Raw genomic sequence first — 18,074 nt, forward strand, 5'->3', positions numbered from 1 at the left:
CAAGAGTTGAATGCTTTAACTGACTGAGCCGCCCGGGCGCCCCACATGCTATCATTTTAAGAAATCCTTTTGATTTTCCTATTAAAAACAGCAAAGCCCTTCCTTAATAGTTGTGGGATTTGGGCAAGTCACTTAACTCTGTAAATCTGTATCCCAGTTGAAAATGGGATAATAATCATCATTCGTGGTATGTTGTAAAAATTAGGGTAGAGATTGCATGCTAAACACTTGATACAGTGCCTAGCACAAAACGTAAGTGCTCAGGGAGTATGAATTTTTCTTTTTACTCACATTGTTGATATTGCAGTGAACCTACTACTGTTGACAGTAATGTTGAATTCTCTGACTCAGTGGTGTATCTATAATAATCTGAAAATCATGTATTTTATGAGAACAAGTGATGTTTTAGTCAAATTTTGGAAACAAAATGTCTTCATCTTCTATATGTTCTCATCTTGGTAGACATGGGGAGTTTCAGAGGTCATGCCCTCCCTGGAACCTTCTTCATTACCATGGGTATTTGGTGGACCATAAAGTGCACTCTGAAGTATGCCTGCAAAAAGCACAAACGGACTTCCTACCTTGGTTCCAAAGCATTATTCCATCGAATGGATATTGTGGAGGGAATTATAATAATTTGCATGGCTTTAACTGGTGAGTGGACCATTTCTGTGTTCTGTTTTTTTCCTTTTGGGTATTTCTACACACAAAGAGATAATTATCAAATCAAGAAATTGCTAAAATGAATTTTTTATTCAAAAATATCTCTGAATGCATATTCTGATTATAATTTGTATCTGATAAAATTTGTTAGAAGGGGACACTTCATGTTTATACAAAGGCCTATTCCTTAATGAGTTGGTCATAGCAATTAACTTGCCTGCCCACTCAAGGTGAGTTTCCCTTATAGAATTAGTTGGAACCTCTGAAATGATTTTATTTTATTTTATTTTATCTTATTTTATTTTATTTTATTTTATTTTATGAGAGAGAAAGAGAGAACAAGCAGGGGAAAGGGGCAGAGGGGGAGAGAGAGAGAGAGAGAGGGAGGGAGAGAATCTTAAGCAGGCTCCACACTCAGCACAGAGCCTGATACAGGGCTTGATCCCACAACTCTGGGGTCATGACCTGAGCTGGAATCAAACCAGGTGCCCATGAAATGATTTTATATAATTTATTCTGATGCCTTAAAGAGTAAAATTTATCAGAAAATCAGAAACCATTTTTCAAAATGGCACCAAAATAATCAAGTGACTATGGGAAAGCTTCAATCATAAGTTGTTGCTGTTGGACTGTACAGAGATCAGGCTGAAGAAAACCTTGCTTCATGCACTTTCATCCTTTTTTGTGTGGTTTCTAAATTGAAAAAGGAAGTTAGGCCAGATAAATTCTAAAGCCTTTCCGTTGACTATAAGATTTTGTGAAAATTTTCTGTGTTTTTAGAATTCCACTGCAGCTTCTCCTTTGTGAAAGGCATAATGTTCTCATTTTCCTTTGTATTTCTTCATGCTTTATTCATGGCACTAGGTCTTTGCTATGGCCATCAAATTATAGAGCAACCATTTCCAATGGGAAGAATTGCCATGCCAAATTCCATAGGTTAATACACAACATAACATCTTTAAGAAAGTTTAACTATTTGTGTTACAGACTAGACCATGTGCTATAATCTGTCTGTGTTTTCTCAGTTATCCTTAATTGGGGAAAAGCTGAACTCTAGCATTTTTGTTCTGAATCAAGCACAACTCCCCCCTTCATGGCAAGTCCCCAAGATGTAAGATGTATCAGAAGGAAGTAATAGGCCTTTGTAGGACTGAGCTCACAAATCCAAACCCCACATCGTTCAGGATTTATCTAGTCATTAGGTGACAATAGGAACTAAGACCATCAGTGGAACTGATCACAGAACTAAGTGGGAACTGAAATGATAGGCTTTGAAGATGTGAAATAAACAGCCATTTGTCTAAATTGGTTATCTTTGACTACAAATTGATCATCCAAACCAGTATTTGAACCTCTAAAACCAACCGTAGGCACCAGTGCTTAGCTGTTGGGAAAAAGCCAAGAAAGAAGAATCAGCATCATAAAAGAACACTCAACTAAGCTATGGGCTTAACCTCTCCTATCTTCCTGCTTTCTCTGTGAAGTTATGGAGAAGGTTGCTAAAACTGTGATATGTTCCTTTGCAGGCATGCTTGGAGAGCAGTTTGTTACTGAAGGGCCCCACTTGGCTTTATATAACTATAAAGAGGGCCAGTGGGTCCAACTCCTGAGCTGGCATCATTCCACCATGTATTTCTTCTTCGGGCTGGTGGGCGTGGCAAACATCTTAAGGTTTATCATCAATTCGTTTCCCATTTCCTTAATCAAATTGCTGTTGTCGAATGCCTTATTTGTTGAGGGTAAGTATACGTGAGTACTTTCCTGTACCTTTCATTATCATTGGACACTTGTATAGCCCTGTACAATAATATTCCTTTAGTGTCCTGGTGCCAGCTTGATCAACCAGGCCATCTGGGCCATGGTGAAACAGTCAGATGTCCTATGCAGGATGCCAAGGATTTTACCTTCCTTACTGACTCATGTAGCACAATAGGACAAGCATGACCATTCAGTGTACTTTATTCACATTTTACATCATTCTTAAAGAACACCTACCATGGTTATTTATCTCTAGATTATCCTGGAGACTATCATTATTTCCATTTTTAACAAATGAAACTGAACTTAAGTAAAGCATGAATATCCTGAAGTGAGGGGACCACTCACATCAACTTGCTAACCTACTAATTAGTGTTTTTCATATTGATATAGTAAAACTCCACCATTACATAATAAGTAGGGTCAAAAAATCAGTCACATGAAAATAAGGGGTCCTATTTTTGAGAAGTTAATGAAAAACATTTTTTGTTCAGTTGATGTCCCTGTTACTGTGTAGGGCAACAGTGAAAACAAGTGTTCAGTGATTTGTTTTCATTTGTTATATTTATAAGAAATAGATTGATTATAGGACTAAAAAAAATCCCCACATTATAGGGAGGCAATCATTTCCTAACTGTCCACCTTCCTTCCCACATCTGAAGATGAGGACTTTTGCTAACTCCTCTTTGAGAACAAAGGCTAATTAAAAGATGGGCATCAACAACCAACAGCATGATTCTCATTATCTCAGGGTGTTACCATATTTTGAGTGAACATCTCTTCCTCCTCATGAAGATAAAGCTGAAATCTGTTCATGGGATTAAAACATATAGGTAGTTACTGCTTCTTGGGAGTTTCCAGAGCATCTTGTCATACCCATCAAAATCCACTGTTATGATTTGTGTATTTATTTGTTTACTCCAATGGACTGAATTCCTTAAGGCAAGGATTTGTCTCATTCATCTGTGAATTCACCCTGACTCTTGCTCCCCTGCCCCCATCACACTTATTTTTCATCCTCCTGCATAGAAGATGCTTTGAAATATAGTTAGTTGAAAATGTCATGATATATTAGACGAGGAAATAAAGGTTAGTAAAGGGAAAAGGAGTGTTAGATTTCCATTCTTAAGAGTTAATTATGACTCCAAAAATGCTAGAGGGTTCCATTATTGTGGGAAATGGAGAGCACTTGTTATTGTGGACAGATTTGTGTGTGTGTGTGTGTGTGTGTGTGTGTACGCATGTACATGTGAGTGTGTAAAATTCTGTGTGTGGGGTCACTGAGGGAGAGAGAGACAGAGAGAGAGAGAGAAAGAGAAATGGTGGTGTCCCTTGGTTTCATTGAAAAAGGCAAACTGTTTTTTCCCTCTCTATCAGCTTTTATCTTGTACAACCACACTCATGGCCGGGAAATGCTGGACATCTTTGTGCACCAGCTGCTGGTCTTGGCTGTCTTTGTGGCAGCCCTGATAGGCTTCTTGGAGTTCTTTGTAAGGAACAATGTCATTGTGGAGCTTCTTCAGATGACCTTTATCCTGCTTCAGGGAAGCTGGTTCTGGCAGGTGAGTTGGGGCCTCCAGTTAATGTGCCTGGTGTTTCCATCTGTAATCTTTTGGTGGGATATTTTGCTCTATAACCTAGAGACTTCCTTCTGATGTGCTGACTGTAGAGAGAATGTGAGTCTTTGAGAGGTGATATTTCTTTGAGTAGCCCAGTGTTCTGGTGGGAGTGCTGATGGAGCAGAGGGGAAGGAAGTAGGATGTGTTCATCTTCATCACATACCTGAATATCTCTAAGGTAGGAATTCTGAGCCATTGCTTTTTGTTGGCAGCAGTTTCTAATCCTGAAGCTGCTTACAGTGTAATGGGTCATAAGCTTGAGAAACATATGAAAGGCAGGAAAGAGAGGAAACTATTACTTACTGAGAAACAACCATGAACCAGCCACTCTAGAGGACTTTTTACATACATATTATTTCATTTTGTCCTCAAAATGACCTGGAAGTTAGGTATTATCATCCTCAATTTACTGATATGACTCAGTGAGACCAAGTTACTATCCCAGGCTCACACAATAGTGGAACAAAGATCTAAATGTGGGTCCTAGACTCTTTCCATTTTACTCTGTTGACTACCTAACCTTGATGTGTTGTCAAAAACATGTATTCCAATCAGTGAGTGTATATTTTATAGAGACTGATACATCGTACTCTAATATGCATATGTAGATGTAAAGAAAGTCTGGGATGAAAGGTGAATGTGGTTTAATTGGGGATGACTTCTTAGAGGAGATGTTTAGTTGCCAGAGAGCAGGAACTTGGGATGAGGTTGTTGCAGGGGTTTGCATTTCATATGAGGAGTGATAAGAAAGTGGCGACAAGGAGACATCATGGTCAAAACGGGATAGGAAAGCTGTGATATTTAAGCATAGGTGAGCGTGGAACGGTTGTGGGGAACAGAGGCTGGTAAAGAAGGGCTATATGCAAAGGGTATTTTGAAGGAAAAATGACATAGAGGAACAAATATCCTGTAATGTGATGAAGCTGATGAATTTAACCAGTTTATAAATACAAGTCGTTTTATTAAATTATCATTTGCTGAAAAGCTGAATAAAATGGTATGTAAAACACTATTATGAATTCTGTATCTTCTGATTGGAATGTTTTACCATGTGCATGCATTGCCTATGCAAAAATAAACATAAATTTTAAAATTTTCAAAAAAGCTAATTTGTGGTCAGGATGACACAGTGAGTTTATATGTCAGTGTATCTCCTCTACTCCAGACACATAATAATGAAAGATGAAATTTTAAAAATACTATAAAAAAAGAAACTAAGAGAAGAAAAAATAAATAAAAAATAAGAAAATAACCTAGCTGCAATTGAACAACACAGACAGAAACAGGGCAAGCCACCTACCTTGTGGGCCAGACCAGAACAGCACTGTATAGTGGGAGTAGAGCTGAGTGGCAGGACTGTGGGCCCCAGTGGAATCAAGAGCAAATAAAAGGGTTCCTCTCAAGGTGAGAGGTGAGGCCAGGCTCTTGGAACTCTAATTGTACTGTGTATATTTTCTGTCTTCCTGTTTGCTTTTCGTCTTATTGATCTATTTCATAGCGGTCTGCTAAAGTTTCATATGATAGTTCTAGATTTGTCAATTTCTCCTTATTTTCCGTTTTTGCTTTAATGTTGTAAGGCTGTATTCTGCTTATACTTTTCTAGTTTTTTTTTTTTATTGAATGCTCACTTTGTTTCTGTCTTTCTTGTTTTAAAATAAATATATCTCCAGCTATAGATTTCCTTCTACATACTACTGTAGCCATCTCCCATAGGATTTGATGTGTGGTAGTTTTCGCTCTTGGGAAACTTTGAATATTGCATTTTCCATGTGCTTTCCTCTTTAATTTATGAGTTAACTAGGAGTGCGACTTTAAGTTTCCAAAAATGTTATTTTTATTTTTATTGTCCATTTTCAATTTAATTGCTTTGTGGTCATAGAATGTGTTGACTCTGAAATGCGTTGTATTGAAACTTCCTTTGGAACAATGTCAGTGGTAGTAAATGTTCTATGTATTTGAAAGAAAGTATGTTCTATCTTCATTGAGTTCAGGATTCTCTATATATTTATTAAATCAAGTTTGATAAAGAGCTAACTAAGTAAAGAAAGTTGAAAGTAAGAACAAAAGAAGAAACACAAGGAAAGTAAAAAGTAAATAAAAGGAATAATAAAGATAAGAGCAGAATTAATGAAACTGATTAGTGTTCCATTAATCATTAATGACTCATTAAGGATTTGAGGGAGGAAGCATCGGCTGTCACAACTGAGAATAGACTGACCTAATGTTGTCCCTTTTGGCAGAGAAATGATGTTTTCATATTTTTCCAAAAGCTTTTCTAAGAAAGAGCTATGAGGTTAACATTTTGGGGTATAAATCTGTGACTATTTAAAAACCTTTTCCATCTATCAGTATGTCTAGACTAGTTTCTTTTTTTACCTGGTGGCCAGACTAAATAACGCTTAGAGGCTTAAAGAAAAATGAACATTTAATACCAGTGCAAACACACACACCGACAGGAAATGAAGGTTTAGCCGTAGTATCTCTCTCTATCCTCAGATGACTCCAAAACAAAAATGTCTAGAGACTTAGGTGAATTTTTATGCTTTTATTTTGATGCTTTGTGTGGTGTTATGAAGGTTTATGGCCCAAATTGTCTTAAGCTAATCATATGACATTGTGATTTGCTTTTCACCATACTTTTTCTCTCTCTACTTCTCCATAGATGGGTAATACTAGCATATAAATAATAAATAGACACATTGTCACATGTAGACTCTTTGACCTGTAAGAAGATGTGAAATAAATGAGGCAAATGTTCAGATTGGCTGCTTTTTTTTTTTTATAACTCATACACGAATGATTGGGTGATGGGCAAACCTGGATGGAACGCCCTTCCCAACCTCTAAAAATGATTTCTTTCATGAATGTCATTCTAGTCAGATATGCTTTCTGAAAAACCTATCCATGTCATGCAATTTAAAAAAGAAACAGATACCCTTCAAAGTCCATTCATTCCATGAATCATGATTTCTCTGAGACTTTTTGTGGGAGAGTATTTCTAAGGCTCACTTTTGCACTATGTCATTTCCAAGTTCCCTCACATCATTGTCAGAGCTGAGGCACAGAGACCATCAGGAATGAGGAAGACATTTCTGCTGTGTTTGCTTCCTATTACTTTGAACAGTTACTTCTATTTCATCACCCAGCTCCACTAATTGCCCCAAGGACGCCTCCCAAGACTTCCCAGATTACTGAGCCCAACGTAAAACTCAGCTTTGTTTTGCCTTTAAGAAAGACAAAAGTTCATTCAAAGATATCAAAAAGACCCAACTAAAGCAGTAGTGGTCTGAAGTCTGATATAGTGGATCAAACACTTGCTTAAGGCTAATAGTGTTGAAAGAAGTGATTAGAGAATAAGATATAAAACAATAGGAAATTCGAACTCCAACCTATAGGAAATGGGCCTCTGGCTTGTTGTATATTAGAGAAGATAATTATTTACATTTTAAATGTGATATTAATGAAGCTTAAACTACTCAAAAACAGATGGTCAGGAGTGGCATAGAAGATACAGCAAGAAAAAATTCTTTTTAAGACCTATTTTTTTGTTATTGTTGAAATTTTACATTAGGAAGCAAATTAGAATATTAAATGAAAGAGTAATGGCTGATTCTATATTTAAAGGAAAATTTAATGAGTTGTGGCATCTTTTGGCCTTTGTATTTCAGCTTTCCTAATTCACTTGCTTTTAGCCTGAAATGACTTGGGAATGTTTCTATGGCTTTCACAATAATCACATCAGTTAACTGTACTCATAGGCTTCATGGTAGCTTTCAGTTTCAGGCTATAAGGGTCTCAATGAGATTGGCAGTGAAAGGCGCTCAAAGTCTCTCTTTAAGCATTTGACTGGTAGGATTGGTGATGACCAATGAAGGTGACTTAAAGAGATGTTTTATTTTGAGTGCTCTAAAAAGCAATTGTGAGTATGGCATGGAAGGAGAAGTCCGTGAGACTCTAGGTCAGGCAGACCTGGACTTGAAGTCTGGTTCCACCATATTTATCTCATGAATGTATACTGTATATTCTATGCCTTACCAAAAGGTAAAGTTGAGTTGGGATTTGAAAGATGGACGAAAAACCACTAATGTGTCCAGGCTTCAGGTTTAGGATAAGCGATTCTCCTTTGCTTATTTTGGTCTTAGCTCCTGTATTAGTTTCTTTCTCTTTTTTTTTTTTTAAGTTTATTTTTATTTTGAGAGAGATAGAGAGCAAGCAGGGGAGGAGCAGAAAGAGAAGGAGACAGAATCTCAAGCAGGCTCTGTGCTGTCAGTGCAGACTCGACATGGGGCTTGAATTCACGAACTGTGAGATCATGACCTGAGCCGAGACCAAGAGTCGGACGCTCAACCAACTGAGCCACCCAGGCACTCCAGCTCCTGTATTAGTTTCTTAGGGCTGCAAAAACAAAGTCCCAAAGACTGGATGACTTAAAGCAATGGAAAGTTATTCTTTCACTGTTCTGGAGGCCAGAAGTCCAAAAATCAAGGTGTCAGCATATTGGTTTCCTTTTGGGGACCCAAAGGGAGAATCTGTCCTATGCCACTATCCTAGAGAGTTGTCAGCAATCCTTGACATTCCTCAGCTTATGGCAGCATAACTGCAACCTCTGCCTCCATAGTCACACCTGTGTGTCTCTGTGTACCTGTGTCTTCACATGGCCTTCCATTATAAGGACACCAGTCATTGGATTTAGGGCCAATTCTAATCCAGTATGACCTCATCTTACCTTGATGACATCTGAAAAAACCCTATTTCCAAATAAGGTCACATTCACAGACACCCAGTATTGGGACATCAACATGTCCTTTTAGAGGACACAGTTTAACCCACAATAGCTGCTAACCCTTACCTCTGGGAGCTATAGCAAATCACTCCCCAAGCAGAGATAGATGGATCATGGCACTGGAAGGACATTGGTGGGACAAATAGGAATTGTGGAACTTGTCCATAGTTCATTACACTCAACTGTCCTCTAAAAGACCCTTCCTTGACACAGAATTTATCACCTTCCATTAGTGGCTGCAAAAGGAGGGCATGAAAAGCAGGGGAATAATGATGTCTTCTTCTTGGGGTTATTATGAGGACTGAAGATAATCATGAAGTTTACATGCATGAGTGAAGTTAAGCTGCCCCACACATAATGGTACATCTACCAAGTGGAAAGAGAGTGATAACTCTCTTTCCAACTAAAGGGAATTCTTTAAAATGGGAAATGGAAACAAGTGATTAAGGCCCAAATCTTGTTTTTTCCTGATTTACTCAGGCTATTTGAAATTTCATACAGAAATGGAATTAAAATTTCACTCAATGTTATGGATTAAATGCTTTTTTTGTTCCTGTAAGATTTCATTTATTAGATGTGTAAATCTGGGCAAATTACAAAACCACCCAATTTTCTCATCTGGGTGATGAAGATAATGGTACATCAAAATGGGATAATAATACATCATTGCAGGGCCATTGTAAGGAAAACTCCCAAGCAGCATAACTGACATTTAGTTAGCCAATATACGGTGGATATTTGTCCAGTTATCCATGTAAGTATCTTGTTATTGTAATTTTTTAGCATCTGACAGATGTCCATCCCTCTATCCCCCATCTGTCCATCATCTGTCCAAGTCTATCTATCTATCTATCTATCTATCATCATCATCATCATCATCTACCTATCTTCTCTATCATATTATTTTTTATTGGGATAAACTTTACATAACATAGAACTAACCATTTTAAAGTGTATAATTCAGTGCCATTTAAGTACATTCACAATATTGTGCAACTCTCACCTTTATGTAGTTCTAAAACATTTTCATCACTCCAGAAGGAAACCTTGGAATCATTCAGCAGCCATTCTCTTTCATTCTCCTCCTAGCCCCTGATAATCACTAATTTGCTTTTTCTTTCTATGGATTTACCTATTCTGGATATTTCATGTAAACAGAATCATACAATATGTGACTTTTTGTATCTGGCTTCTTTCCCTTAAAATAATGTTTTCAAGATTAATCTATGTTGTATCATGTATTAGTGAATCATAACTTTTCATAGCTTAATAATATTCCATTGTATAGATGTACCATATTTTGTTTAATTCATCATCAGTTGACGGGCATTTGGGTTGTTTTCAACTGTTGACTATTATGAACATTTGTTTACAAGTTTTTGTTTGAATACTTCTTTTCAGTTCTTTTGGGTATATACTTAGGAATGGCATGTGATAATTAATTCTACACTTAGCTTTTCGAGAAACTGTCAAATTGTTTTCCACAATGACTACACCTTTTATATTCCTATCAGAAATTTATAAGGAATCCAATTTCTCCATATTTTTACTAACACTTGTCATTATTAGTGTTATTACCATCCTAGTGGGTGTGAAGGGGTATCTCATTGTGGTTTTGATTTGCATTTCTCTAATAACAATGTTCATCATTTTTTTCATGAGTTTATTGACCATTTGTATACCTATTTTTGGAGAAATGTCTCTTAAACTCCTTTGCCCATTTAAAAAATATATTTTTTTGTCTTTTAGTTGTTGAGTTTTAGGTCTTTATACATTCTAGATATTGACTTCTTTTAGGTATATGATTCAGCAGTATTTTATCCTATGCTATGGGCTGTCTTCTCATTTTCTTTCTTTTTTTTTTTAAGTTAATTTATCCATTTTGAGAGAGAGACAGAGAGAATGAGCAGAGGAGGAGCAGAGACAGAGGAAGAGAAATAATCCCAAGCAGGCTCCACACTATCAGCATCAAGCCTGATGTGGGACTGAAACCCATGAACCTTGAGATCATGACCTGAGCCAAAATCAAGAGTTGGACACTTAACTGACTGAACCACCCAGGGGCCCCTGTCTTTTCATTTTCTTGAAAGTGTCAATTGAAATACAAAAGTTTAATTTTGGTGAAGCTCAATTTATGTATTTTTTCTTTGGTTGACTGTACTTTTATTTAAAAAAATTTTTTAATGTTTATTTATTTTTGAAGGAGAGAGAGACAGAGTGTGAGTGGGGGAGGGACAGAGAGACAGGAAGACACAGAATCTGAAGCAGGCTCCAGGCTCTGAGCTGTCAGCACAGAGCCCGACGTGGGGTTCGCAAACCGTGAGATCATGACCTGAGCCGAAGTCAGATGCCCAACCGACTGAGCCACCCAGGCACCCCAGGTTGATTGTACTTTTACTGTAATATCTAAGAAGTCATCAGCAATCCCAGGTCATGAAGATTCCTCCTATGTTTTCTTCTAATAGTTTTATGGTTTTACTTCTTATATTTAGTCTTTGACCAATTTTGAATTAATTTTTGTATGTGGTGTGAGGTAAGGGTCCAAATTCATCCTTTTGTATGTGGATATCCAGTTGTCCCAGCACCATTTGTTGAAGAGACAATTATTTACCCATTGAATGGCCTTGGCACTCCTATCAAAATGAATTTTCTACAGACATATAGATTTATTTCTGAACTCTCAATTCTATTTTATTGATCTATATTTCTATCATTATGTCAGTACCACCCTATTTTGGTTATTGCAGTAAGTCTTGAGATCAAAAAGCATAATTCTTACAACTTCGTAATTCTTACAACTTTTTCTTTTTTGAGGTTGTTTATGGGTTCCTGGAAATTCCATATGATTTTTAGGATCAGCTTTCCATATCTGTAAAAACAACAACAACAACAAAAACCATTGGGATTTTGATAAGGATTGCATTGAGTTTATAGATTGCTTTGGGTGTTATTGACATCTTAATAATTTTTATTGACATCTTAATAATTTTAAATCATCCAGTCCATGAACATGGGATGTATTTCCATTTGTTTAGGCTTTGATTTCTCTCAACAATGTTTTATATAGTTTTCAATGTACAAGTCCTGAACCTCCTTGATTAAATTTATTCCTAAGTATTTTATTTTTTTCAATGCTATTATAAGTGGCATTGTTTTCTTTTTTTTTCTTTTTTTTTTAACGTTTATTCATTTTTGAGACAGAGAGAAACAGAGCATGAATGGGAGGTCAGAGAGAGAGGGAGACACAGAATCTGAAACAGGCTCCAGGCTCTGAGCTGTCAGCACAGAGCCCGACACGGGGCTCGAACTCACGGACCGCGAGATCATGATCTGAGCCGAAGTCGGACGCCCAACCGACGGAGCCACCCAGGCACCCGACATTGTTTTCTTAGCATAATTTTTGGGTTGTTCATTGCATGTGTATAGAAGTACAACTGAATTTGTGTGTTGATTTTGTGTCCTGCAAGTATGATTAATTCATTTATTAGCTTTAATAGTTCTTTTGTGTTCGGATTCTTTAGGATTTTCTCTATATAAGATTATATCATCTGTGAATGTAGAAAGTTTTACTTCTTCCTTTAGAATCTGGATGCCCTTTATTTTTCATGACTAATTTTTGGCTAAAAATTTTTAGTACAATGTTGAATAGAAGTGGTGAATCAGACACTCTCATCTTGTTGCTAATCTTAGGGGAAAAGCTTTCAGTCTTTTATCATTGAATATAATGTTATCTGTGAGCATTTATTTTAAAAACTTTTTGTATTCTAATTTTGAAATAACTGAGTGAAACTGCACAACTTAGAAACCTGGCACATTCTCTGAAAGTCCATAATCCACAGAGATGATTACTATCCACATTTTAAAAATTCATCTTCAAATGTCCTTAATGTTTTTTTTTTGGAATTATGACCTGGTAGATACTATCTGTATTACTTAAATAGGCAGTGAAACCTGATGACCTATCTGTAGCATCTCAGGTAATTAGAGTTGTCTTAGTTAAGATTGATCTTGGAACCAAACATTTTGAAATGTGCTATCATTGGGAATGTGATTGATTATTTTCAATATGTGCTTTTTGTTTTAAATTACAGATTGGTTTTGTCCTTTATCCCCCTAGTGGAGGTCCTGCATGGGATTCAATGGATCATGACAACATTATGTTTCTCAGCACATGCTTTTGTTGGCATTACACATTACACATTGTCATTGTTGGAGTGATTTATGCCTTTGTTACTTGGTAAGTTAGTGACTTTTTTGTTCATGGAAGCTCTATTCCTTGGTATATGACCAACAAGACTCAAAAGTATTGAACTTAAGTTCAAAGGGGGACTTCATTCTTTAGTATTCCACAAGACAGGGTAATGTAGCAGAAAATTATCTGCAAACCCAGAAATCCCCCCTTGAAAGAATAAATGCTGGTTTAAAGTTAGACTCGCTCAACAGTGTCTCAGCTGTCTCTCTGACCTATGACCTATGTGTCTCCCTTCAACATTTTCTGTGCCTTTGTGTCTTTGCATATGCTGTTTCTTTTTCCAAATGGGCCTCTCCATACCTGCAGTGAGCCCTCGATTTGCCCATGTGTACATTAATGTTAGCAATTCACAAGCTTGGTGTCACATTTTGATCAACATTTATGTTTCCCATTAAATATGAGTATGTGATTAATTTGACATTTACTCTAATATTTCTAAAAGTAAGATTCAGTTGTTTTTAGAAAGACTCCGATTCAATGTTTCACAATGAACAAAGAGCAATATAACAGACAGATTGATAAAACACATATTCCTAGCTCTCCTACCTATCAACTGTATGACTTTGGGCAAATTATGTAACCACATTAAGTCTCAGTTTTGTTGTTTGCAAAATGGGAAAAATAATAGTACCTAAATAAGAAATGTGTGTAAATGTATGCATAGGACATAATGAGGGTGCAGTGGAGGTTATTCTTGTTGTTCTTATTCTTTTTGTGTTATTTTTCTTGTTCTCCTCCTCCTCCTCCTCCTTCTGTATCAAAAAATGCATAAAGTATAGACCCTATGGGGAGAGACAGACAATTTAGATATAGTGCAATTGGTGGAAATAGTAGAACAAAGCACTATTGGAGCCCAGAGGAGGCTTCCTCATATTTGAGAATTAAGCTTCATCTTGAAGAATAAGAAATAGAAAAAGTTGAACATGATTCCTATCTTTAAGGTAGCTCATACCAAATCACAATGGGTCTAGCTGATCCCAACTATTAAGCATGCAGACTCTACACTTAATTCTGCAGACGTCAGCACTGATCTAAATGTTCTATATCTGCAGTTTTCATTTGGTAGCCATGAACTACTTGATTATGTGGTTATTGAACACTTGACATGTGCCTAGTGCCACATTAATTTAAATATCTGTATATGCATAGTGACTACCATATTGGACAGTATACATCTAGTAGGTTCTCTAGATAAATAAAATGCAGTAGCTGCTTCTAGGCCCAGTGTGGTCTCAGCATCTTCAAAAACTAGCTTTCTACTCTTCTTTCCCAGGTCACCCCTCCTTCTTTGTGCTTTTTTGAGCTTCACTGCTGAAGCAGCTTTGGTGCTGAGTCTCTTAGTAAGGGAACCATTTCCTTGTGTAACTCCCAGATGTCTCTGCTAGGCTCCTGGTCAGCTTACTTTGATCTGTAGTTACCTCCTTCTAGAGGTCTAAGTGCTTTTGGGTACTGGGAGATTCTAGCTTCTCATTGACTGATCTCTATTGGTCCTACATCATTCCCCCAAAGCATGCTGTTAAGACTGGCTCTGCCACTAAGTAAAACTTTGCTTCTTCCTGTTGTTCTAGGCTGACATCTGGGCCTCATCCCCTTAGGGGCTGGGCAGCCTCCAAGAATAAAGGCGACATTCAAGGAGCCTCTCTAGCTCATGTCAGCTCTCTTCCATGGCCAAAAGAAGACTACTGTCTCTTCCTGTTTCAAAAGGCTTCAGACCCCTCTTATCCACTTACAACTTTCTAGAAACCGGAAACTCCATGTTTATTTTCTCAACACTCCCCACCTCCAGACACCTTTATCTTTTGTGACCACTTAGTCCCCTCTACCTGGCATATCCAAATCAAACGCCATATCTTCTATGAAAACTTCTGTGATAATTCTAGCCCTCATTTCCCTTCATGAGTTTGGATAGTACTTGAGTCGCTACTACTCATTTTAACAATTGTGATCTATCTTTACTATTAGCCAGTCTTATCTGCTAGCTAGGTTGTATCACTTTTAGGAAAAGACCCTTTTCATATTTTACATGGCTGTTGGCATGCCATCAAACATGCAGTAGGTATTCATTAAACACTTATTTGCAGTTTTAATAGATCTACTCAGTTATATGAGTATGGGCTTTATTTGTTTGGAAATCATGTTTCAGATGCTTTTCAGTTTTGCTCTCATATTGCTTTGGAAATATAAGACCAAGAGCTCATGTTATGAGGTATGTTGATATAAACTTAAGGAATAACTTACAAAATGTCATGAAGATTCAGTACTGACTTTCGGTGAGGTCACATGTAGGCTAATTCAGTCCTATAATCATAAGCAGTTTTGACAATCTATTTTTCAGAGTTTGAGTGTGAAGTTGTTTGTAATTCAGTCACAGGTGATGGATTTTCAGGGGACCCTCTGCTCTTTCTCTTGTTAATTGCAGAGTACATATGGGAGCAAAAACTCAGACACATCCTGACCTTAGTATCCTGGACTTGTATCATTCTGGAAACTGGCAATTATTTGCACTTCTTCTTCACCCTTCCAGCTTTTAACCTGTCTGCACTGGCCATTTATGCATGTGCCAATACCTAGGGCTATAGGCTACAGATAGAACCTGAACATGCGTCAGCTTGGTGGCTGTCACAACAGCAAATACAGCCAAGAAAGAAAGAGTGGGAAACAGGAGGAGTCACTAGGGTCTGTGTTAACAATTAATTTGTAATAAGTAGCCATGTCTTTGTTTTATTTTCTGTAAGAGCCATCAAGAATGAATCTAATTAATGAATTAACAATCCATTTCATTTACATGTATTGAGGTTGTGCAATGTAAAGATAACTATGTGGATTTAAAAAATGACACAAACATTTCCCAGACTTTAACTTATTTAAGACTATTAGTCTTTCATGAAAACAGTGCCTTGAAGAGCCTAGGACATTGGGAGCAACATCAATAGTCAGTTAATAATCAAAGCAAATTATTTTGATTGGTTTCTTTGGCTCTTGATGAGTGAATAGTTTTTATTACTACTACTTGCTTGTTGTATTATTGGAGGAGTTAATGCTGAGTTGAAAGAGAATTAACCTCTACAAATAAGTGAGTGATATGAACTCCTAGCAGATTGTTCCAAAGGTCATTGATTCATCAAATGTGTGTTGAGCCACTGTTATGTACCAGACTCTGGCTAGCATTAGGGCACTAAATAAGGTGGTCTTTGCTTTTATGATGCTTATATTTTTGTGAGATCCAGAGAACAAGTAAAGTCATTACGTGTTTATAGGGGCAGGCCAGACCTTCACTGGAAGAAGAAGACAGGCAGAAGAAAATAAGGGTAAAGATGCAGATAGGTTGGTGAAGTTTAACACAAAATTATAATGATTTTGATGATTTGGTGTATCAAATGTGTGTGTTCCCATGTATTTTTGGAACTGAACTATGTTTTATTGATATGGTCATAGTACAATGTCTTTACAAATAATCATGCACAGGGAAAGCTTTGCTTAGTCCTTATTTTATCAGAGAAGTGGAGAGTCTGCCACAAAGAACCTTCATATCTCCCAATATCAAAAATTATTTTGCTGATTCCCCCAGACCCACAGATCTCTTAATCTATGAAAACAATCACAGTGGTGGAGGGCACTTCTTGCATCTTCTTAGTTAATCATGGATCACTACATGGACCATCACATGCAGTTGAGCATGCTGGCCTGCACAAGAGCACCCCTCTGAAGGCACAATTTGGGACAGACCTGACATGAGTTTTGACACGGGGAAGGAGATGTCTTCATGCACTTCCTTTATAGGAGAGGGCTCCTTTTTGTAATGCATAGCAAGGTGTGGACTTGATGGAAAAGCTCTCAGCTGAGCTTGGTTTCTTCTGGGCTTGCTGCAGTCCAGAGATTCTCTTGTTTCTTTCAGAAATGATCAAAGCTATGAATAATTAGGCATTTTCTGACAACGAACTCAACAATCATGTCATACATGATACAAGCTATATTGTATCTGTTTACTTCTACACTGCTTTAGTCCACAAAAAGGTTTCATGTAGCTCCAAAGTCAAATAAAAGTGATTTTTTTTGAGTTGCCTCTCCCATTTGTACAGATAATTTGCAGTTTGCTGTATTATAGATACACATTACTCTGGGTTTTTATTAGACAGCATAACATGAGATGCCTTTCATTCTCCTTAGGTTGGTTAAATCTCGACTTAAGAGGTTCTGCTCCTCAGAAGTTGGACTCCTGAAAAATACTGAACGAGAACAAGAATCAGAAGAAGAGATGTGATTTTGAGGGCCATCTAGTCTTTCTGGATGAACTTTTCTTTTTTGGAATATTTTTGTTCATGGTTTTGTTTTTTGATCTTTTGCTTGGAGAACAGGTGGCTGAGGATGATTCTTGGTGTATTGTTTGTATTTCCAATTTGCTTAAAGTATTTGAATTCAAATATTTTGTTTTTAGATTTGTAAGTACTTTGGATGATAAATGCATTTTGCACATAAGTCATGGTATTTGGGGCCTGGAGTGACTGTTTCCAGATGATTTTAAGTCTGATGCCCATGCTAAGAAAAATGTGTTATTTACCTTATAGATATGCTCAAGGTTCCTGGGCTTGCTATCATTTGTAATTCATTAAACATGGAATTACACTTGTTTATCTTGTTGTTGCAATGAGAAATAAAGGAATGCAGGAACCTTGGTTCAGACACCTCAAGTCTTTGTTTTTTTTTAATGCAACTACACCTCACCCTTGCATCACAAAGAAGGAGCTGTGTGACAAATTCTGGAACACCTGTGTTCTGCCCTGGGAAAAGTAAGCCAGAAGTCATCCTGAGTTGTGCAGTCTTTTAGGGAAGACAAGAAAAACAATCCCTAGGACACATGGATGCAAAGCCATGGAGACTGGGAAAGGGGAGTTATGATGTCATCTATAGAGTAAAATGTCATTAAACAGCATAGCATAGCCACCATACTGCCCCTTCTACTGAAATAGTGGAGGGGTTAAAATAAGGAAAAGCATTTTAT

At 37.1% G+C, this 18,074-nt stretch overlaps 1 protein-coding gene across 7 annotated transcripts in view; it reads left to right on the plus strand.

Moving 5' to 3' along the window:
• TMEM45A (transmembrane protein 45A) overlaps positions 1-17,757 on the plus strand; it is a 73,347-nt gene extending 55,590 nt beyond the window's left edge. For 4 of the 7 annotated variants that reach the window (XR_008297626.1, XR_008297625.1, XR_008297627.1 and 1 more), the window contains exons 2-7: positions 463-654; positions 2,190-2,402; positions 3,799-3,983; positions 12,915-13,060; positions 14,644-15,281; positions 17,243-17,757. Coding sequence is in view for 3 of the 7 variants with exons in the window: in XM_053220738.1 (XP_053076713.1) it covers positions 465-654; positions 2,190-2,402; positions 3,799-3,983; positions 12,915-13,060; positions 17,243-17,336 (828 nt within the window). In the remaining 4 variants the exon portion in view is untranslated. The remainder of the gene's footprint in view (positions 1-462; positions 655-2,189; positions 2,403-3,798; positions 3,984-12,914; positions 13,061-14,643; positions 15,282-17,242) is intronic. The other 3 variants (XM_053220738.1, XM_053220739.1, XM_027077633.2) reach the window with 1 other exon arrangement.
• The last annotated feature ends 317 nt before the right edge of the window (positions 17,758-18,074 follow it).

The sequence above is a fragment of the Acinonyx jubatus genome, chromosome C2 (genome assembly GCF_027475565.1).
Source record: "Acinonyx jubatus isolate Ajub_Pintada_27869175 chromosome C2, VMU_Ajub_asm_v1.0, whole genome shotgun sequence".
Taxonomy (NCBI): Eukaryota; Metazoa; Chordata; class Mammalia; order Carnivora; family Felidae; genus Acinonyx; species Acinonyx jubatus.